General features: G+C 41.1%; 1 protein-coding gene across 29 annotated transcripts; it reads right to left on the reverse strand.

The window, feature by feature from the left end:
* Positions 1 to 329: 329 nt before the first annotated feature.
* Positions 330 to 21,704, reverse strand: znf740a (zinc finger protein 740a). 29 transcript variants are annotated; one of them, XM_086168476.1, is made up of 21 exons: positions 21,430 to 21,704; positions 19,215 to 19,383; positions 18,840 to 19,022; positions 18,464 to 18,610; positions 17,733 to 17,853; positions 17,383 to 17,466; positions 15,142 to 15,225; positions 12,924 to 13,007; positions 12,381 to 12,464; positions 11,902 to 11,985; positions 11,469 to 11,552; positions 10,820 to 10,903; positions 9,339 to 9,422; positions 8,910 to 8,993; positions 7,837 to 7,920; positions 7,355 to 7,438; positions 6,709 to 6,792; positions 6,224 to 6,307; positions 4,405 to 4,488; positions 3,819 to 3,937; positions 330 to 3,472 (listed from the first exon to the last, which is right to left on the reverse strand). In XM_086168476.1, exons 2-21 carry the CDS (start codon positions 19,257 to 19,259, stop codon positions 3,299 to 3,301), a joined length of 1,965 nt encoding a protein of 654 aa, XP_086024602.1. In that variant the 5' UTR covers positions 19,260 to 19,383; positions 21,430 to 21,704; the 3' UTR covers positions 330 to 3,298. The 29 variants fall into 29 exon arrangements, with proteins under 29 accessions (XP_086024602.1, XP_086024600.1, XP_086024601.1 ...); XM_086168474.1 differs by having other exon boundaries at positions 7,319 to 7,438; XM_086168475.1 differs by lacking the exon at positions 21,430 to 21,704 and adding an exon at positions 21,104 to 21,247 and having other exon boundaries at positions 7,319 to 7,438.
* Between the last annotated feature and the right edge of the window lie 2,753 nt (positions 21,705 to 24,457).

A 24,457-nucleotide genomic window follows, 5' to 3' on the forward strand; every position in this document is an offset into this window, starting at 1 on the left:
ATATACAATGCTCAAATAATATGACTAATAATATAACTTGAGACTAAGTTGGCAAAGGGAGAATGTAACTTACTTTTTTTGTTAAATCAAGCAAGTTATTCCAGGGGTGTGTTTGAAAGGGTTGAATCTGGGTGTCTTGGTGTGGATGGTGAAACAGTGAGGAGGGGAATCACATTGGAGCAGAACTTTGGTTCTGGGGGCCTGATGGGCATTGAAGGTCTATCACTGAAGCCCAGGGGCTTTTTTGGGTTCACTTCCCATGAAATACAGCCAGAAGCAACCATCAATGACAGGAAAGACTCAGTAAAAAAAAAAAAAAAAAACAGTCCTTTACAAATTTTTTTTTTATTTCAGCATAATAGTAAGAAGCCTCTCCTCTGATTTTCATATGGTTGTAATTAATTGGATCACAATGGTACATATTTGTTAGCCCATTTTACAATAATTATAGAAACATTTTTTTAGGAGGTTACTTGTATGCACTCATTTTCCTACACAAAATAATCAATATCAAGATCCTATCTTAACTGAGGACCGTAACTCTGCATGCAAGACTAATAAAGAAAACGACTAACCTGTGATAGCTACTGTTATGCTGTTGCTTCATCTAATACCATTATCAATATAATTGACTACGAATACCAGGGACTTTGTATAAGAAAGAAAACATTTTCTTGTGGTTCAATCAAACATACTGGGCTGTCAACTGTACTGATCCAAATCGTCCACTTTCTCTGTCTGAGGAGAAAAAGGCTTTTTTGTCTAAAACCTAAAATCTAGTACAGTCTGAAGGGAAAAAAAAAAGACCTTTTTTTTTCCTTTCACTCCAGTGTTTACAATTTTATCAGAATAAAAAAAAAATCCTTGAAACAATCATCAAAATGCAACGAGAAATTATCAAATAAAACATTTGATCTGTCTCAAAAAAATTAAAAACCTCAATCTTATAAACAAATAATCTGAGACTCCAGAATCCTATTGCATTTTAACAATGAGTGATGAAACAATGATACTAAAAACAATAAATGGCAAAAGATATAGACAAGATAAACAGGCGATGTCCACTAGGTACTGTATTTACCCTTTAGTCATGATCAGCATGTGCTCGTGCTGGCAGTATCCCTTCTGGAAAGGCCAATAGTGTTTGTACATTTCACCAAACTTGATCCTCAAACCCATTTTCAGGGCTGCATTACTTCACCCCCAAATCAGGGGACCGTTAGAAAGGGGGGGGGTGTTGGGGGCCCCTCCCCCATAAACAACGGCAGAATGTTAATAATTACCTGTACGTTTATTTTCCTGCAACCAAAGATCTGAATAATGGACCAGGATGTCGCACTCTTGCGACATTGGTACCCCCACCCATGATTTCAGTTACTACATGCCTGTGATATGCAAATGCACGTTTTGGCCGTGCAGAAAACAGAGAAAAGGCCAAACCCCAACCAACAGAAAGGATCAGGTCTGAGAAACGTTCCCACAGTACAATCAAAGTACATATAGGTAAAAGGAAAACTGTTACAATATTGTTTAGTATTAAAAGGACTATTTGTGTATCTCTCAGTTAAGGCTAAACCCAATGACTTGACAGACATCCATTGTACACCAACTGAAGAACTGGATAAAAAGGCAGTTTAGCATGGAGTAGATCCCAATGAGGCGATGCCTCTCTGGCCTGCGATCTGGCTGAAGCGTCGCAGCGGGGGGAGACTAAATCCACATGACCGACATGCCCTGCTGGGCCGGCCCAACTCTCTGGGGCACCCGAGGGGCCAACCATCCCATCACTCTGCATTCGGTAACACTGACCCCTAGCCACCTGTAGCCTATGACGGCTTCTTAAATTTCATTGTACAGGGAAAACAAGTTTCCGGACTGTACATACAACACTAAACACTGATTCTTTTTTGGGATGGGGTGGGGGTCTTCATTGTAACAAGGATTTCTCGCCTTCGTAAAAATACATCTGAACCACAATGATAAACAGCTGAGAAAAAGGCAAAATTAAAAAGGAGGAGGGGAGGGAAAAAAAAAAAAAGAAAAAGAACCACACAAAAGGTCACAAGAATTTGTATACCCTCACTACTCACGACGTGAGAAATCTGTACAAACGTTAACGGGGCTTCAGGCAGCTTATCACCGCTTCCTACCGGGAGACTCCAGAGGACCTTCCAGGGCCACCCCCCACCTGCCCCTCCACCAATGTCCTCGGGGGGGCCATGGCACCACTGCTTTACACTCAACCCCTCCAGCAGTCAAGACAGTGTTGGCTGGGGTCCGGGGCCAACGCACTTCGACCCATCCTGCAGACAGATCTGGTCGGCTGGGGTCTGGGGGGGGAAGGGCAACACAACCACTGCTGCCTCCTGAAGTCCAGGTTCACGGTTTGACGTGAATTTTTTTTTTTTTTTTTAAATGAGCACGCTCAAAAGGTCTCTCAGGATTCGGCGTTCTACGGTGACGAGTTTACATTTGAACCAGATTCTACTCGTCGCTTTACTTTTGGCTCATTTGTAAAAAAAAAAAACAAACAAAAAAAAAAAAAAAAATTAAAAATCGACGCTCGTGTCACATGGTAAAATGCAATTTTCAATTATTTACAGAGTAATCGCTGGAACTGTGCCATAGACACTGTTTAGGTCAAAGAGCGTGTGGATTGAAAGTTAAAATGAACAAAAAGGAGCCCACTGTGGAAAACATAAAGTTAGTGCTTCCACTGTAAAAGCCTCACAAACGGCGGCGGCAAACAGGACCCTACAGACGGGAGATAAGCAGTTCTGAAGGAAAGTTCAGCTGGATTATGTCCGAAGCGACAACTTTTTCCCGGAAAAAATGGGCCAAAAAAAAAAGAAAAAAAAAAAACCTTTAATGGATTTCCTCACACCTGCATCCCAATCAGTTGGCGAGGATGAACAGCTCCCACTGACCTCTGAGTACCGCGCACGCTGATATTTCTGACAGCAATAGTTTTTTTTTTGTTTTTTCCCCCTGCAAAAAAAAAAACACGAAAAAAATAAAAAGGAGGTTAAAGTACAAAACAGGACCACAGTTCATCACGGAAAGACTGTTTAAAATAAAAAGTTTGGGGAAAGGAAACAGTTGAAGTTGGCCAAATAGGGAAAGGAAAAAAAAAACAAAATAAAAACTGAACACAAATGTTTCGCTGTCAATAATCCCAGGACTGGAGCTGCAAGGTCAGTCTGTGCGAGAGCGCTGCGCCGCCCAGCACAGAGCTGAGAAGGAACCCTGTGGCTCGGCCCGTCTCTGGCGGTATCGTGGATGCAGGTGTGCTGGAATGTCAGACTGCCAGCCGACCCGGAGGGGGGTGCATCGGGCTCCAGGTGGGGGGCGCGGGTGGGGGCTCCTGGGCGTAGGGGCGCGGCTCGCAGCACGGCTGGCTCTCCACCTTGGCCACACCACGACCCTGGCACAGCCGCCGATGCCGCAGCAGTCGGTCTGTCCTTGAAAAGTTCTTGGAGAGACAAAGAGGTAACTGTTGACCGAGGAAGTCAAACGGGGTTCTTTTTAAAGAGTCTCTCTTTAGTATGACTTATCTATAGATATCAAAAAAAATGGTAGTCGATATTTTAGGGTGTTACTGTGATCAATAAACCCACTTATTCTATACTGCTATGGATGAGAGTCTGGCTAGAAGCGTTTGATTATGGCTAAATCTGTTTTTATCACTACGTTCGGCACCTTTATGCTGGCTGAAAAGTGACTTCCTATCAATATACAGTGAAATCGAAAAGAAGGACCCTGAGAGTTTAGCCCTGGTGGTCATCAGCTTTAGTTTCCGGTTTGAAATTCATACATACTTGCTGGCACCGTTCACACTGGTAAGGCTTCTCCCCACTATGGACACGCTTGTGTCTCTCAAGATGGTAGCGCTGAATAAACCTCATATCACACATGTCACAAGCAAATGGCTTCTCTCCTGGAAAAAGCACAGACATACAGTCAATGCGTCAATTTTCACCTTTGGCGCCAAAGAAATGTGAGACTTTGCTAGACTTTCTGTGGAGGCTAGGTCTTCCAACACTTACAGGACGTTGGAAGGGAAAAACAACAACTGTCCTATCAGTTAATGATTGCAGTGCATGTCAGCACCTTAGTATTGGTTTGTTAAAGGCCTCGTCATCAACTCATTATGTGCTGATCAGAGTGGAATGCCTCTTTCATGGCCCAGATTTCCGCAAAACACAGTAGCCCCAAAAACTGGGGTGTATTTAAATCTTTAAAATTGTTTTTTTTTTTTCCGTTTAGGCTGGTTCAACATCCCATCAAATGACTTGACGATCCAAACTCGAGTTTGTCGTGACCCTGCCGGGGGGAGTGGGAGAGGGGGAGGCTGCAAGCGCCAGAGCCTTTCACATTATAAGGGTACGGTAAAGGAACGCATACCCGTATGAGTGAGGCTGTGTCTCTCCAGGTGGTTACGCTGAATAAACCTCATGTCACACATGGAACAAGCATACGGCTTCACCCCTACACACACAGAGCAACATATTAGGCCCTACCTGCCACAGGTGCAAGAAACACAGCTTTTATGCTCCATCTAACACTAAGGCTAAAATACTGACAAAATTCTAAAAACAAACAAAGTATGTATATGTGCATTTTCTCTTTTCCCAGAATATTATTTTGAATTGTTCAGACATGCAACTATGTCAGTAAAAATGTGAATGCAGCCGAGTCAGATTGTTGGCGCATAATGTCGATACCAAAGCCTCAGAAGAGTGTCAGAAAATAAAAACAGTTATTTTGACCATTTCCTTCCTCCAAGGTCACAACTAATTGTGAAGGATATTTAGATTTCTACATTTTACAAGGCACTCCCTTGTTCAAAACTGAAAACCTGTGCAATGTGTCTTATATTACTAGGCCAATTTCCATGTTACTGTAACGCCAATGTTTGTTGCGGTAGAATTTGTTGTTGCTTAGAAACCCTGAAGTCCTCTGACAAAGCAGAGCCACCACACAGTGATTGTTTAACCATCTTGGTGGGCGGGTTTCTGCTTTAGGGGTGGAAAGGTTCACGTGTTGGGTAGGCAGGTAGAAACGTGCATAACAGAGGGGGAGCTAAACGCTACTTGGACAGATACAGGTTTATTTAATTCATGACCTGGTCCCACTACATATTAAGGCCTTTAACATCAAGTGCAGGATAAATCAAAAAGACTAGGGCCTTCTCTCATTTCGCCAAAGACTGCCGCAGTTACGTAAGGCTGAAGAAACATTTGAAAATAAACACAGCCCACGCTTCCGCTCTGGATTTTGCCCTGAGGGAAGCCGCAGGGTGGAGCTCACTACTTCAAAATCTGACTATCGTTCTGTCAAATGACAGGTTCTGAGGCTAGTGTTAGCTGCAGTGTCACTCGCACACACATGCCGGGTTGTTCCAACTTTGAAAGAATGCTAAATTTATGTCTACACACACACACACACACACAAAATGAAACTAATGGCAGACACTGAGTTTTCTTTCCTACCAACTGACAGCTTGACATTAGAGATAAATGTCACTTCTATTTTTTGTATTATCCACAGAAACCCATGTTCGGTAAGCTAAAGAAGAAGTACAGACCTTGAACTGTGACGCTCAAACTGAATGATTTGAATATTTCATCCGAACTGTTCCACCCCTATAAATCCCATTATGAAAAAGAGTATTTCCTAAGGTTAGACTGGAATAGTGGTTTTACAGTCATCTGTGCTCGAGAAAATGCAGTGTACTGCAACTATGATTTTTCTTTAACTCCCGAGACTAAAACGTCACAATCACTGATTTAACCGCAGGATTTATTCTACCACTGCTAGGTCCCGAGCTAAAATAAGTACAGGATCTTCGAGCCTTATCAGTGACTAACTAACAGGTCCTTACAGATATGAAACCTACTGGTATACAATTTTGGCCACTGCCTTTTTGCTGAATAACTTCTCTTGAAGGGTGTAACATGCAAGAGTTATTTGCCACGTAGTCCTGAGGAATGTGTGTTTTAGGCCGGACAACTTAATGTGGCTTTGGTTGAGGTTTCAGGAGGTAAAATGGTCAGGTAAGTGCAAGAAAATTCAATAGTTTACAGGTACTAACTGGCCAGAAAAACAAAATACAAACACTGTATTCTCTGTCTATCAAATACAGAAATATTTTTTCATCTTAGCACAATTGTGAGTAAGCGGTCTATGAAATGAGAGAGGGGGCTAGTGCACAGACCCATACCCGTATGAGTGAGGCTGTGTCTCGCCAGGTGGTAGCGCTGAACAAACCTCATGTCACATATGGTACAAGCAAAAGGTTTCACACCTAAATGCAGAGCATCAATACGTTATTTTCAAAACTTGGCATATTCGCCTCACAATCCATCAATCAGCAAAGTGCGATTAACACAGACTCAAAATTGATGGGTTGTTAACCATTTTCACACGTTACCGTTTGATTTTTTGATCATTTGTAAGAATACAGTACTCACGCTATCATTTTCCCTCCAAAATCCAATAAAGGAAAGGGTTAATTAGTTTTTCAATATCCACAGCTAAACACATAACATGAGCTGATGTCACAGTCCTGTGCCTTAGTATTTACCACTTTGACAGCTGAGCAACCAGTATAATCTGGAATATGATGGTTACCTGCTCGGACAGCTGACCCTGTAGCTAACTACAGTAATAAAGTCAGTGACATGGGTACGGTGGGCGGACGCATACCCATATGAGTGAGGCTGTGTCTGGCCAGGTGGTAGCGCTGAAAAAACCTCTTGTCACACATGGTGCAAGCATAAGGTTTCACACCTAAATGCAAAGTAGCAACATTACATTTCTTCAGCTCAGTTTTCAGTCTTCACGCATACATTACTTAGCTATTGGTTATTAACCACACAACTGCCAATTCATGCAAAAACTACTGTCTTATTTATTTTTTGCAATGAATGATCTACTTTGCATTTTTGCAGTGACTCAATTCTGGAGTATACAAAATAGTGCAAAACTTCTGCCTCAATGTCAATAGAGATTACCCTGATAATGCAATACTCCATTTACTGAATGGACTGCTAAAAGACGCATCGCAGTGAAAAGATAGGTCTAACATTTAAAATAGCATTATGTGGCTATGTGATGACAATAGTTTTACAATTAAGTATGTTCAATGTGCTATCAACCCACAAATCACTAAGAAAATATGAAGGCAACATATATTCAATATGAAATTGTACTACGAGAGAGTAAGTAAAGATACCGGCCGCAGACACAAATTTGGTCATCTGTATTTGAAAACATCTATGCTTAGGAAAAATAGAAGACCGAACTGATGACCTACAACGTGTGAGGAGGGGGCTGGTGCACTGACCCATACCCGTATGAGTGAGGCTGTGTCTTGCCAGGTGGTAACGCTGAACAAACCTCATGTCACACATGGTGCAAGCAAAAGGTTTCACACCTAAACGCAGAGCATTATTAAAGTATTAATTCCAGGTGTCTCAAGACAGTTGATGTTTGTGTGTGAGATCACGATCCATTTTATTTTACAGCTATCCAGAATTGATGGGTAGTTAACCACTAGTTTGGGTTTTTTTTTTCCCAAAAGGCAGTGCTGATTCTTGTTAAAAGTTGACTATTTCCGAATCCAGTGACAGAACAATCAGAATGTGAAACCCAATTCTTGAAATCCACAACTAGACACATCACATGAGCTGATGATGTTGCAGTCCTGCATCAATATTTGACTTTTATGTTGCATTCACATAGAAACTTTGCTTGACATCTGCTGACTCTGTATCTGATCTAGTGTAAATACAGTTTATTTCAGTGACATGGGTAAGGTGGGCGGACGCATACCCATATGAGTGAGGCTGTGTCTTGCCAGGTGGTAGCGCTGAAAAAACCTCTTGTCACACATGGTGCAAGCATAAGGTTTCACACCTAAATGCAAAGTAGGAATATTATAATACTTTGCCTCACCTTTAGTTTGGATTAGGAAAAAACATATCTAACCTATTGGTTATTAACCACACATTTACCAATTCATGCAAAGACAAAGCAATGTTCATTTGGTTTGATTGCCTTCATCCTTTTTGCAGTGTTGCAGGGTTTTCCCTAGCATAGAAAGGCAAGGAGCCTTCATAAAGAGATGTAAGCTGAATGAAAATGGGTGCACGCAGGGACAAAATATCAAATTTGATACACTAAGTTTGATAGGCAACAGGAATGATCTTCCAGTCAATGATGGGATGAATTCACATCTAGTTACATCTTAGTTGCGAATCCTGACTTAAATAGAAAAAAACCAAACCACCCAGAGGAAACAAAAGGTAGAATGAACTGCTCAGAATCTCTACAGGATCTGACAGACAGTTCTCTCTATTTACACAAATAGAATCTGCTTACCTCCTTGTAAAAATATGCATGAACTTTGTTACTCAGTGGGGCAAAGTAATAAGTAAAAGATACTGCGCTCAAACTACTGTTTGTATCTGCTTCATGTTCTATGGCCCCCTTATTCAAAGTGATTATATTTGCAATTTAAGGTGCTACATGATGTCTATGTTGAATCTCGAATGTCGTTATGTTTCTTTTGAACAGCAAACACACTCACGCAAACAACTCAAAATGTTCTTCAAATGCTTCCCAATCTGGCCCTACTACCGTCGCACCCGACATGCCCACCCAAAGTCAGATGGCACCCCTGAGCCTGCAGCAGACCGAGGGAAAACCATGTTTGATTTACCAACAGATGTCAAAGGCTCGGACAAAAAAGTTAATTTATCCAGGTGGTCTGATGACACAGGTGAGGAATCCATACTAAAGCTACTCAAGGTATGCAGATTTGTGTCATAAATGATCTGACAAAGTAAAATGTGAACACTGATTGGTGACACTGAATGTACTGGGCACGGTGTACGGACCCATACCAGTATGAGTGAGGCTGTGTCTCGCCAGGTGGTAACGCTGAAAAAACTTCATGTCACACATGGTGCAAGCATAAGGTTTCACACCTAAATGCAGAGCATCAAGAGTATTATTTTTGGGGGTCTCTGCCACAGAGGGAAAAAAAAGACTTTACCCCTACTTAACAAGTGAAGGAAACCGATCTAGGCTAAATTGATATCTGTGGTTAATAACCAATGTCATACCCTTACATATCTTTAGAGAAAAAAAAAGTTTAAATTGTAGTTTCAAATAGGAAAATTCTGAAGAGGGGCATTGAAATTCACCTACATGAGCTGATGTCATCTAATGGGTAATACACTTAATATCTGTCACCCATGTATGAATACACATTTAACACTAGACTGCTGCAGCCTAATCTTGTGACTGGGTTAGGATTGGCAGACGCATACCCATATGAGTGAGGCTGTGTCTTGCCAGGTGGTAGCGCTGAAAAAACCTCTTGTCACACATGGTGCAAGCGTACGGCTTCACCCCTATGCACACAAAGTACCAACTTTAGCATGAAAAAAAAAAAAAAAACTCAACTGCCAAAAATGATCGCCGTTTAACTTTACTAATTGCTTAGTAAAGTTTGGTTGCGCTCATCAGCGCTTTGTGGTGGAAAATCCAGCGGATTGGAAAATACGTCTGCTATTCAAATTGAACGTTGCACTTAAAATGTCAGTCTATGACCAATGTCCAAATTAGGAAAATTGACAAATACGCACATCCAAAGTTAAAAGCAGCAGGACCAGATCTGAAGACCCAAAAGCTTAAGTGACCAAAATGATGAATTGAGGTCCTTAATGGACACTTTCCAACTGACACAATCACATTCGGGTTTCGGACAATATGTCAATAAGAAGAATGACTGCACAATTTGCAAATGGGAGTCATTATCATTAATTTTGCCACGCTGAAGTTTAGACAATTTTAGGCAGTTGGTAAACAACTATGCACAATACATTAAAACTTGACATTGGGTTGCAAGGTCATTTTCATTAAGTAACTTAAGCACTGACTTATTGGTACCGAATACACTCAGAAAAACAAAAAGGCTTGAGATAGTCACCACACAATTTCGAATTACAACATGAAAGTTTGCTCCCAGAATTGAAGTGTTTTGGTCAAAAAGAAAGACAATGACACTGAAGTGCAAACACAAGGGTTCTGATTCTTTTCCCTGCCATTACTTTGAATCTGAAATGACACAATAATCGAGCTACACAGTATAACCACTATATTCAATCTATTTTTCATGTAAACTCCAAAACGCAACCACATCAGCTAAAAACCCACATGGTGAAGGTACCGCCCCAGATTATCACCCACGGGTATCACAGATATGCAATTAACAATTTAGAATGTAATCCTTTCCACAAGTTCTTCCAAAATAAAAAAATGTTTTTAAATGGGTGACAATCACTGGCATTTGCTTTCTCCTCTACAAAATGTCTGGAGAAGGATAATAAATCTGACAATTGCAAACTGAGAATTCAAGCTTGTGTTTCCTTTCATGAATACTCCTCTACGTGTGCAGCCTCTGGTTAACCATGTAGTAGATTGTTAGGAGGTTGTAGTCTAAAATTCTACATTTAATATCAGCCAATTAAAAGACCAGAGAAAGAAAAATTGATCAAGGAACCATCGATGTGTCTTGCTTGAAATACAATCTCTGGGAAACGCAGGCATTTTTGCCTCTGGTTCATTATGTCATTTCATACACAAAGTATAGAGTTCATTTTACAAGTGCAAATGATGCTAAGGTAGTGAGAAAAAGCAATACAGTACAAACTCGAGTTTGAAGCAGCCATGTTTACTTTAATGTAGGGCGCATGCATGACCAAGTTCAGGAGGATAGACGGCCAACATTCAGGCGTGGAGGACATACCTGTATGAGTGAGACTGTGTCTTTCCAGTTGATAACGTTGTATAAACCTCATGTCACACATGGTGCAAGCATAAGGTTTCACCCCTAGACAGAGCACAGGCACATTATTTCGGCACACTTGATACACTTAACGTACGCCAAAATTTTCACAACTTGGGTCCAGACTCTTAACTTCATGCTTTATAACAAGTTTCTCTGAGAGCCACAAAAAGTGGAAGTCTTTGCAGACACCAAGAGATCAGGACAACCTTGCTGAGAAGGACTTTACTTGATCCCAAGAGAGAACATTAGGAAGGCCAATCATTCTATAATTTTCCACATTAATTTGGATCCATATTTCTTGACATTTCTGCCTGTTGATGCCTGCATTTCATTCCTTTTGTGTTTTATATTGTATTGGCATTCAAGGATACACATGCAATAGTAACATTACATTATTATCACGATAACAGGTAACAGAGGAAGAGTCACGTTTTAAGTGGACAGATTTCCAACAAAGCATACAAATTTAAATAAAATGTTTTTAGAAGGGGAGTTTTACAATCAATCGCATAATTACTGTACTATAAAATGGAATTCAAATATCATGTGTAGGATATTTATACGAAAACGTTTTGTAGTGAAAGGGGAACAATTAATTCAAGCATACCAGTATGAGTGAGGCTGTGTCTTGCCAAATGGTAACGCTGGAAGAACCTCATGTCACACATGGAGCAAGCGTATGGCTTCACCCCTAAATGCATACAGTACCAGACTTTAGAGAAAGATTCTCATGAACTATGTAGAGAAAATATCATTTTACAAATATGATGGAGTAAAATTTCTTGTAATTTGATTACTCATTACCATCTATACATATATTACATAAAAAGGTCATCTTGACCTAAAAACAATTTAGCAGATACCTCCAAAATTTAAACCAAAAATCACAAAATACAAGTACAAAAAAGTAAAGATTTACATTTACAGAAAGAGACATGTATCGAGTGTTGCATCTTAAGTGGTCTACCAGGGTATGGGGGAGGGCAAATAACCAGTGTCCGCAGTGGAGACAGGAAAGAGGGATAAAGTAAAATATGTACCAGTATGTGTGAGTGTGTGTCTTGCCAGGTGGTATCTCTGGAAAAATCTCATGTCACACATGGAGCAAGCATATGGCTTCACCCCTGCACACACAGAGCAAAATGTCTTGTAAAAAAACAACACAATGAACTGATCAGGACACACTCACTCATTACGTATCCAGACATGCCAAAAGCTGCAGCGTGAGTATGATGTCACCCTAATTGTGTCAGACTAGTGACAACGGGCCCCTTTTAAAAACATTTTAAGATACGGAGAAAACACAACCAACAGATTCAAGTCGTCATGTAATACCTCCATGAGGTTAACCTAGATATACTCTCTGATATACAAAGTGAAATGGTAAGACAATGGCATTCACCAACTATAAAAACACAAAGAAATACAAGCAAGACTCGAGTCATTCTGCAAACAAGGAGTGAATAAACTCAAAACGGGTATTTGGGCTCTAATGCAGCAAATAAGGGCAAACCCATACCCGTGTGAGTGAGGCTGTGTCTTGCCAAGTGGTAGCGTTGGAAAAATCTCATGTCACACATGGAGCAAGCGTATGGCTTCACCCCTACACATAAAAAGTATGAAAAATTAGCTACAAACAGAAAAAATAACTCACACAACCGTCAACTCTTCCCCAACAATAGCTCTTCTGCTCCCAGATGTTATCCCGACAGGTCCAGGCACAAATGTTTGTGCATTGGGACCATGAGGGGATTATTCATTTTCCATTCATCTTAACAAGAACTAATTGTGCAGAGCCATGTAGAGCATTCAGCAGGGGAAAAGCTGAAGTTGTGTACATTCAGGTGTTCACTATATATTTGCATGTATTTTCAAGTGAATATTTTGCTTTCTTAACTAATGGCTTGATACATTTACACCTATTTTTCTACTAGTTCAAGAACATTTTTTTCAAACTGTAGTCCATTTTGCACAACTACATCGTCCCTTTATGCAACTGCTAGGGGGAACTAGAGTGACCTTTAAAACACTTCGTAATTGGCTAGGATAAGCAAACGCATACCAGTATGAGTGAGACTGTGTCTTGCCAGATGGTAACGTTGGAAGAACCTCATATCACACATGGAGCAAGCGTACGGCTTCACCCCTACATACACAGAGTATCAACATATTAGCTATGGTGCTCCTTTGGCATATCACACATTGAATCACCGAGACCTGACAGACAGATCAAATTAAACTTCAGTCTTCATGCGAAGGCGGAGTATTTTAACATCTATCTTTTCATAAAGTGTCATCTGTTACGAGAGCATCTTGACACCAGAGCCAAAGGATAGCAGCAAAGCATGTTCAAATAAAGAAAGGCATACATACAAGGCAACAGCAAGAGTGCAAAGAAACGACAGCGGTTGATGCCTGGCCAGCTACGACGCCAACATCTCGGCTGCATGAGGAGTACACTGGTTGCAACCTACTGCAAGTTGAATCCGTTTTCATACATATACACATGTAGTGCAGGCCATTTCAATCTAGAGCAGTTCTAAAGAATGTTTTCTTTTCAAGCACTCAAACGTGATGATCTGTCTGATACATTTAAAGACCGCAAGGCTCGCCCAACAAATCACCAGCAATAGCATACAACAAAAGCATCCTAAATGCAGGTGTGCAAATCCTTAAATAAAAACGTAGGTACAATTGTGGCTTAGACACACAAACTGTGCAGTCCTTAATTTGTGTGTGGACATCAAAGGACTATTCCCCATATACCACAGCCTGGAGGAGCCAGCCTTTGCAGGATGGATGAGCTAAGACAGGACCAAACTATTATTCATAATACCTTGTTACTTAAATTATGTGCAACCAGGCTTTACACATTTAACTTCCTACAATGCTTTCTGAATTATGTTACAAACTCAGCAAAAAAAAATTGTAAGGCTGTGTCACTTTGATATTATCACTTACTAGTACACTAGCTAAATAAATAAAAATCTGTTCCGTATAAATGGAAAAAGTACTTGCTTAGGTTATAATGAGAAGGAACAGCAGGACAGCAGCAACAAACGATGTTTGCAGTTAATTTAATCTAATGACTCAAGTAATTTATGTATTAAACCAAAAAATACATTACAGTTACCCTCCGGCCAAAATGACTCAGGAGAGGGCTTTTTGAAGTTTTCCTTCAAATTATCAAAAAGGAATACACTATCTATATGGCTACTCTAGTCATGTGGGATTGATGTCTTCGTCATTTAACAAGGTTAATATAAGCAGCAGTGGGCTTGATCAGGAAAATGGAAACGTTAAAGTAGTCACCAATGGTACAAGAGGTAAATGCATTTTGAGGTTCGACAAAGGTCTATTTCTGAGCAAAAGTCACAAATATCACACAAGGTCTTCTAGGAACTATTCATCTGGATAGAGCCATGATTTACAATGTATTTTGTTGAATGAATGAACAAAAAAAACTCTCACAAACTAAATAAATAAAAATATCTTGTTACTGTGTTAAGATATTGCAATATCACAGTAGTGTAAATATTCAACTATTTTGATAATTCACTGTAAGGAGATATAAACAAACATCACTAGCAGGCTAGTACATCTAGAAAGAAGAAATTATTTAAAAGATGGTAAAAAGGGGGGAAAATACTATAATCTGGGCAACAAAAATGTTTTTTTGAATAAATAAAGGCCCATCCTTTTCATGTAAACCAACTCACGGATGCAGAGACAAACTAGGGTCACAACCATGAGCCCTAACAGAATAAGTCGCACAAGTCTTGCAAAACCAGAGGACTAAAGGGTGTTTTGACTGTCCAAAATGATGGCATGTGTTGTGAAATAAAATATGTAAAATATTAATTTTGGGTGAGTAATGGAATTAACACTCATAAATACTGTTGACATAAAAAACTATACAAGGGGTGCATTTTGGGGGAAAAATAAAAAATATATATAAAATTATACACTTCCAGGCATCCAGCCACCAGAGCGAAATTGGAAACCTGAGAATAAGTCAAATAAACCAAGCACAAATAATTTGATAATTGTCTAGTTAGAAATAACTTTGTTGGTCTGTTTTGAACAGATGTGTCTGTCTTTTTAAACATGGTTATTCTGATGAACTGACAAGGATTCTGTGCTTGCGCGTTTGTTCATGTGTGGTTAGTGTGGTTGTCGAGACGGTCTCTAAAATGTTTTGGTTGGGTTACTTCTCTTTTCAAAATGATCCAGATGTCAGTACTTTTACTTGGGGCTGGGTACGGTAAAAGGACGCATACCCGTATGAGTGAGCCTGTGTCTCTCCAGGTGGTAACGCTGGAAAAACCTCATGTCACACATGGAACAAGCATACGGCTTCACCCCTACACACACAGAGCATAACATCATTAGCTATTCAGTCTAGTAAATACGTTGTTCACTGAATGCACTTTGTGGGAAAACAGTATAGATGTAGCAGAGTACATGAAAACAAATGCGCACTCAAGAAAGATATATTCATATATGAACACACACACATACAACCACACACACACAAAAAATCAGTGGCAAGGAGATGGGAAAAAAGTTGCCAATATGGATGCAGGCTTACTTTGTAAAGGAAATTATTTCAGAAACTATTAGCTTATGAGTGCTCAACAATGAATACTTGACAAAAAACAGTTTTAGGGAGGACAAAATTGGAGATAAGAAAGTATCATTCAGAAAAGACCATCACCACTTCATAGTCCTTTGATGTCCTTGGATAAAAATGAAGCTGTGTAAAAAAAGCAAACATACATCTCACATGTTTTGTGTGGCCTGTGCATTGAGGCTTTCACATTCATATGCTGAGGTCCAAAAGGCTGAGTCCATTTCAAGTCCACTATCAAGAATTCTTGCTGGCTGAGCTTTGTCGGGGACAGCTTTTAACAACCCAAAACACAGAATCTCAAAAAATCATCCAAAGGCCACCCATAAATTGGGCCTCACCACCACAGCCAAGTTGCATTCTAATCACAAAGTATTGCAGTAGTAATGCTGTCTGGAACGTGCACGGTTGAGACTGGCCAGAAGCTATTTTGTCAAAAATCAAAACTTAAAAAAAGATAGATCTCAACAAGTGCATTACTTCACTCTAAATGCTGCTCTCTAATGGGTAATGTCAATATTTAAGCTAAAGATTGTATAATGAGGAATTCCAGAATTTGATAGACACTGCAACAGTATTACAATCAATTCAATTTTTTTTTGTCAATTTAATATGTCTAGTAGGCTAGTAGTGGCGTCATCTCCTTTCATTTTGTGGCTAAGTAGGGTTATGGAAGATTTGATTTTGAAAAGCAACTAGTAATTACTAAAACAAAGCAGTGAGCGTCAATTTTACCAGTGCTGGTGTGTAAGCCAGCTGTTTTGAAAAACGATAGCAATGTGACTTTGAGCTTATGTCAATGAAAACCATTTAAAAGCTTAGCCTGCTACAGCCCCCATTTCCCTTGGCAGAAAAGATCATACATCATCCCACACTTGAGGAAAAAACAACCAAAGGAATTAGGTGGTGGAACAAGAGAGAGAAAGAGAAAAAAAAAACAAGATGCAGTGCTTGCTGCAGCGACTGTCTCGCAAATAACATATTTGTCAATCATCACCACTGGTGGGTGACGGGAACAAATCCAATCATGATCTTTTGTTGTTCTGCAGGCAAGAGGTTTGTGTCAACTTCTTAATGCTCAGGAAGAGGAACACAGATCGTTAGACTTGCCATACATCACCAGCTATATCCGTACATGTGTTCTCACACTGGTATTTAATGTAAAATAAACACCCACTATGTTAAATGCTCCCTGCTAGTATGAATTCTGCACTGAAAGATGGCAGTGCATTAAAAGGCAACGGTTTGAGTTGATATAGAGTCATTATAGTATTAGAAAGGTATGTTTTGGCTTGGCCGACAGTTGGCATCAATACACAAAATAATTTGAATTTCACTTTTTGAAATAAAAAAATTGCTCAAAATCAATGGCATGCAGGAGAAAGAACGAAATGATCCAGACGATAAAAGTTGAAGACATGTTGATAGTGATGCGTAGATATAAATGCAACAAGAACATTTGTCATATTTACTTGAGTTTTCCCTCCAGTCGTTGATAATTCATCACAACTATAAAAACCAAGAACAAGAAATCTAACTTCATCACCTCTAGGTCACTGGAAAATAATTTAAATCTGAACCTTGCCTGAAAAGACTGAAAAATGAAATCCTCAGAACTTGCAATCCATGAGAAGATATCAAAAACATAAAAATCTACGAAGCAAAAGTTTTTAATAGTGGACTCTGGACTACTGGACCATACTGCCTTCGGGGATTGGAGGAAATCAAATACTTTTCATGAATTGGATCATATAAATTTTGGGGGCTGGCTTTGTTGGAAATTACTGTCCACAGACAAAATGAATCCTAAGCATCTGTCCATCAATTCAAGTGTCAAGACTACAGAGGTAGTCTGGAATATGTAATATGGGTACGGTTGAAAGACGCATACCCGTATGAATGAGGCTGTGTCTCTCCAGGTGGTAACGCTGAATAAACCTCATGTCACATACAGCACAAGCATACGGCTTCTCCCCTAAACCGAAGAGCACCAGTTTTAGTTCAAGCCCCCACAGACACCACCAAAGCTGTGAGGTAAAAGCTATTACCAAAAAAGGCTGTTTTTTTTTTTCTTTTTATTAGGCCATTACAGAACCTTACAGTTGCTGCACACACCTATATTCACTCCACTTCAGGCTTCAAGAGCTTCTTTCAACAAATATTCTTTTTTTTTTGTAATCAGGCATTACAAGTTGTTTAGGCTTGACTATGAATTTGGGATTCTCCAGGCAAAACCCCTACCTGTGTGAATGAGGATATGTCTCTTCAGGTGGTACCCACTCCTAAACGCTCCGTAACAGTGATCACAAATAAAGTTTTTCTGCACTTTGGACGATGGACCATTCTCATCTCCTCCTGTGCCCTGAGGAGGACAGGAAAGAAGACTGGCTCAAAATTTTTTCAGTGTAAGAGAGTGTACGACATACAGCCACAATCCCACTCAGTGATTAAATTTGCCAGCCACAAAGATGCAGAACAAAAGTTTTCTTTGCTTAATCCTTTTGAATTGATTTAATTACTCCAGATTTTGCAGACCCTGTCAAGAGTTCCCCACACATTTTGTAATAGTATAGTTGGAACAAATCTGCTTGGACTACAAATACAAAGATGAGGACTTAAGGTTTTATCGGAAATTGACAAGTGGTTGGAAAAATGCCTTATACACCCCCTCCCCCCATGGCCCGATGCCCTCATGTTACTGCTCCCTGTTTTACACACACACACACAACTGCAGTTATTGTGCTTCGCCCAGTTCCCCTCCCCCTCCTTTCTCTCTAGAGATTCTCCACCCCCTCCACATCTTCCCCAGACTCCTCCCCCCACCCCCACACAAACAAAAAGTGCAGACATGAAAGCCCAAAGAAGTTTGCTGCTATGACAAAAACGTGCACAAGTAGCTTATTTTTTCTGCACTGAGGATGAATGAATATGTACATGGGACTAGTAACTATTTTACAATCACAGCAACTGACCTTCCCTCCCCTTCCCTCTTGATCTCTCATTTTACAGGGCGTTACTGATTTCCTGTTCTTTTTTTTCTGCTGCATGTCCTCGTTGGCCCTCATCTCCTTCTCATCCAGCAGGCGGGGAGCTTGGAATTCACCTTCCTTCCGAATGAGCTTAAAAATGAATATATTTTTAAAGACATCCAGAAACAATCAGTTAGTTCAGACTTGTCAACTTTCAAAAGATAAAGATCAAAACCATTGTTGACAATTATTAACTTTTAAAATTGAAAATGTTTCACAGCAAAAGCAGTGCTACTCAGTATATTTGTATGACTTGTGTTAACTGTTTTAAAATGATGACAATATTTTAACCAGTCATATTTCACAAACAGATCCTAACCAGTGGTGGACAGCTCATTCCAGATGGGAGGATCATGTGGCTCTGGGGAGTACGGTCTGGTCCCTCTCTCTGTGGCGGAGCATGACCGAGGGGAGCCATCATTTTTTTGGGTGGAGCAGCCATAGTGCTTGCCTGCATCAGCGCCATACTGGAGAGGACAGCTTCGCAGCCAAGCAGACCCGCCTGAGAAGTGCAAGAATTTAGATTTAAAAGCAATGGCCACCTATCTGCAAAGTTTATCTTAAAAGAGGCAAGAATGTGAAATGGTTTGCATCTAAGACACGGAATTTATCAAACTAGTAATCAACGACAACATCCTGAGTGACACAAGAATGCAAAATCATTTGTAACCATTTTGGTGTTCTAAAAACAAACCCATTTCATATGGTCGCGGACTGAGCTGCTGGGCAGATGTGACATTGCTGTGGTAACGGTGTATGTGAGCGCGGGGACGGGGGTGGGGACAAGGTCATCCAGAGATCCGTCAGTCAGGATGGTCGGGCTGGTGGGAAGCCACACCCACCTCACTCATCTAGCATTAAAACTGAGGAAGAGGAGGATGTGGATGAAACAGACAAACATGAAATTACAAAAGCATCACTGAGAAGGCTTATTGATACATAGTCTTTTAACTTCAGATGAAACTACAGTTTCTATAGTTATAATACATATAGTATATTCCTACTGTACTTTGGCATACTAAATCAATTAAAGAATTGGAGTGTACTACATTAGAGGTACCTAAATGAAAATGATACTAAATGACCACTGCCAAACAGAACAAAGTATCAATGATGTATAGATAAAAGTCCAGGGCCTTCTTTGTTTGATTAAATATGTTTTAGAACTTTGGTTAAATAGTGGTCACCAATGGGTACAGTTAAGGAAAAACACACAAATCCATAAGATTGGCCACTATTTTTCCTCTAGGGGCTTAAAAGAATACCTGTGCAATTTAAGTATTTATGCAGCGCCTCGCCTAGCATTGATAAAAATTCAATGCTGCATTAATAACTATTAGTTTAGGTTATTACATTAAGATAATTTCAAAACTGGTTGAGAATCAATACTTCTAGTCCATGTACTATTTGCCAACAAAACGTCTAAGTGAAATCATTTAAAAAAACAATCAAGACAAGCGTTTTGTGACAATGAAACGGACTGGACAAAATGTAAACACAAGTGAACCCCATTGACAGAAAACACGATCAAAGTACATTCATATTCAAAGTGTAATTCATTACACATAATTGTCAAATATAGGCAGTAGTGTGTGCTAAACGTGAAGATCGAACACACGGGTAGAAAAGCGATGACTTTCTTTAAGTCAGACTGTCCCGCAACGGTTTCCCCATTGAAAACTATTATTGACCTATGGTGAAAGGCAAAAGCTAGTATTTTTAACTGCGTATATAGAATTTATACATTTACGTTAGAGTGAGTTCATGGCTTATATAATTGCCTGCATTTTAAGCTGAATTCGGTTTTGAAGAAGAGCATCTCAATGTGGCTGGAATGGGTCTCTGACTTCGTTATTGTCACACCAAAAGCACAAGTTGAAGACAAAGCGAACGCAACAAGTTTGAGAAATACGACAACATTTTGAAAGGGAGCTGCAATGAGAAGTAGAACTGACCGCGCTCGTTGACCGTGCGTAGCATAAGGAGACGATATATTACGTTTACGTGTCTCGTTTTGCCCTTAATGGAGTAAAAGAACACGGAGCTCAATTGTGAGAAACACCATGGAGGAAAACCGTGGTGGCGTTTTTCGTTAACGTATTCGAGTAGACTGTGCCCCATCTCGTTACTTTTTCCGTCGAAGTAGGACTGTATTTACCCTTGTGTGCCATCGAAATATAAAACGGTGGCTGGATGGAGAAAATTATACTATACTGTCGTGCTTTCGTCGTTAGCTCTGCTAGCTAGCATTGCTAAGAAAAATAGACGGCTAACGTTAACATCGGATAATGCTAATCATTTTCTGGTTGCCGTTGTGCTTAATAGCTTACTGAAAATGGCATAATATTTTAGGATATACTTTTGAAACGTTTGTTTATTTGGGAGATCCTCCCGATTAACAAGACTGGCCTTCAAAATACGACCCAACCGACAGACCGTTTTGCTGATGTTGAACAAGCTAGCAAGCACTAGGTAGCCAACAGCTAACTGCTCGCTAGCGCCCTCGCCCACACAAATGTTAAAAAACGATCGATAATAATTTTCGGTAAAATAAAAACCTTTTTAAACTGTAGGTTGACGAACCTATCGGCCATGAAGACTTTTACGACGAAAACTGGAGTCCTGCGAAACAGCAGCGCAAGCGGCGCAAGACCTGATCGAGCGATAAAGAGATTCGTGATGGCCGTCGTTTGAGAGCCTCCCCCTCCCTCAAGCTAACATTTGTTACCGAGCTAGCAATGGCTAGCGTTGACGAGGTAACATTATGTAAATCCATCTGCGGCCATTTATGTGCGCGCTTTTCTCGCAAGTAAGACATCGGCCTTTCAAATTCACAGGTGAAACTCACCGAGTGCACAAAGACAAACTACATTCTAGAAAAAAGAATATCTGTATTCATCAGACGTTACCTTGGAGCTCCTGTCGGCCGACGTTTTCGAGACAGTGTAGTTTACAAACACAGGAAACGCCACAGGATGTAGCCCACTCCCCCACACAGCAGAGCTTCAAGTGAAGACGAAAGGCTCATCTTCCGCGGCCGGATCCGAGTCCCTCCGCCGGCGACGTCGCCTCAAAACCGCGGACGGCAAACGCTCGGCTCCATCTTTGAAGCAACCGTTGTGAGCGGGGCGAGGTGTGCTTGTTGTGGCGGCGGCTGCCAGGCTCCCTGTTTGTGGCGGATTCAAACGAGGAGTGGGGGAAGGGAGGGGAGTGGGGGAGGGGAGGGGAAGGGAGTGGGGGCGGAAGAGAAGGGGGGGGGGCGGAAGAGAATAAGGGGGGTCACGGCGGCAGCTGCGGGGGACTCTGCTCGCTCCCCCTTATTCAACCGTCCGACCAGAACAATGGCCCACCGCGGGTCTGCGTCTTCGGGCCCACCTGGCGGTTCGGGGGCTTCTACCGTTGACTGACATTGAACCGGAAATGACGTCACTCGGAGAAATTAATTGGCGCCTGCGGAGGGGAGGGGGTTGCGTCGCGGGCATGTGGGCCTGTAGAGTCCAGGGACTACGTTTTAGGAGCTGGCGTGGGCCCTGGTTTGCCCACACCCACTCCACTCCGCCCCACCCCACCCCAAACCTACCCTTCCCCCACACACCCCACCCCACCCCCATAAAAAGCAAGGACTCAATGTAGCCTCTAATTAACAAAGCCGAGGCTTCGAGCCTCCTATGTCTGATCCTTAAGCCCTCGAACATCACTGTTTTGTCAAAAGATGATGTCCAACATACACACACATATTTCTCTCTTTACCAGCATATTCCTTTTTCTTATCAGTGTGATTTAGATGGGTAGCAGCTTATTTTGCCGCCAAAGGAAGGAAAAACACAGCCTCCACCTCCTGACTCAGTCAGCCATCTCCTGCTGCAGCTGCCTGATCACAGGGTGTAGGAGGGAGGCTCAGCCACTGCAGCAGTCTGAGCTCCCCCGAGTCTCACATGGAAGCGGGCATTTATCTTACCATTTCGTCGACCTGCTTTTATCAAATTATATCGGATACGGTTCAGGAGCTGCTTTAACATCGGATAGTCTTACTTTTTGCTTTGGAGTGAGGAGAAGCCTCATCCTCACCTGAAGCAACAGCACTGTAACCCATGTATTCTCACAAATACAACAAAAAAGACAAACCTTTTTTTTAACAAATACACTCTTTTTTATTTCTTTAACAGACTCACCTGCTATGCAATTTCCAGGAACAGCTCTCTTTCAGCACCATGGATATATCATGTCAGTCCTAATGACTCAGTTGCTATGAAGACGAAAGCCTCTGGTCCGGGACGAACACAAGCCTGTCTGCATGCACCACAAAGAAACGGCAGAATTGTCTTTATGGCCTAATATCTGGACAGAACCTTGGCCAGGTCAGCTCCTATCACCCACATTGGCACAATAACAGAACAGCTAGCTGCCTCTGGATACAGATGTATTGGTTAATAGAGGGTCCAAAGCTGGAGTCAGGAACTTCCTATTGATGACATCTCCCTGTGCAGGGCTAAAGCTCTCCTCCCAAAATATGCTGCTTCTATTTGTTTCTACAAGTTTGACCTCGACAGTGTAGAATAATGTCTGCATCTGTCACAGACGGTACATTTCACATTCATTGATGAGTGCATTAGCCCTCTGTCCATTGACTAAAAAACAAAAAACAGGATATGATAACTCTAAAACTATCTTGGCAGTGACCTGTCCTCCAGAAGTCAGCAGAAACACGTGTGATGTGGAAATAACTGAATCCATTTGGAATTGGAAGCATCATGAACCAAGAGATTTCTTATCCAGTGGCTCAGCTCATGTTTTCAAAAAAACAAAAATCATTTCAAATATAAAAAGGTGGGATTTTAAGGACGTTAATGCAAAAGTTCAAGTCAGATTTTATTTCTATAGATGTTATTTCCACGGCTCCTATTCCCAACCCAGGTGTCTGAAGACACTTCCCATGTAGAGCGGGTATGGACCACACTCTTCTAGATGATCTACACAAACCTGGCATTGCCCCACTGTTACTGTAGCTTTCTCAAACAGGAATGTTTAAAACCTATTGTTAAACATAAAGAGGGTGTCCACCCCCTGGATGGAGATATGAAGATGATCCCACTGGAGAAAAGCTCACTACTTGAATACTCCAGCCCACGTTCTGCTTTCAGAGACTCCAGGAACCACAAGTAAGTCTGTGTCTCATGAGCATGGAGATCTGATTGGGTGGTGGGGTTCGGGGAGTTCTCAGAGATATGATTAGGTGCTAAGAGTCCTCTGAGATTAAAAAGGTTATCTAAGAGTTTGTTGAGCTATAATGGGCTCCTTGGATTTCTTTGAGATGTGATAGGGTTCCAAGAGTTCTCATAGACATGTTGGGCTTCTTAGACTTGTCATAGATCCGATAGGGTTCTAAAAGTTCTTTGAGATATGATGGGGTTCTATGAGTTCTTAGCTGTATTTTCATCTGCAAGAACCATGTTGTCAAAAATCCACATTGCGCTTGTGTGTCTGAATGATGTCCATTAGTGTCAGGCTGCTTGCCTGAACAACCTTCATGTCCACATTAGAAGATGCATTTTCCATGTACTCTCTGGAGGGTCTTGGTGATGGAAGGCCACCAGGCCCATGTCCATGCACATCCCGAGAAGAAAGACGGAAGTGAACAAGAAGAGACAAGCTTCTTGCCATATGTGTCTTCATTCACCAGTTTAGGCTGCTGATGCAGTGACTCCTTTGGAGTCATACTGAAAATTGTAGGAACTCCAAAGAGGATCTTATTCCCTGTTCATTTGGGAGCTTACAGATTGAATGCTGATAATGGTTCATTTCTCATAAGCATTCCTCTCACCCACACGCGTGTGCACGCACGCGCGCGCGCACACACACACACACACACGCAAACACATACACAACCGCCTATTTGCCACTGAAAGAATGTTTCTTTTGTTGCGGCAAAAGACAACA

This window comes from Fistularia commersonii, chromosome 21, assembly GCF_037954325.1.
Source record: "Fistularia commersonii isolate RoL2024-O1a breed Wild chromosome 21, RoL_Fcom_v1.0, whole genome shotgun sequence".
Classification (NCBI taxonomy): domain Eukaryota; kingdom Metazoa; phylum Chordata; class Actinopteri; order Syngnathiformes; family Fistulariidae; genus Fistularia; species Fistularia commersonii.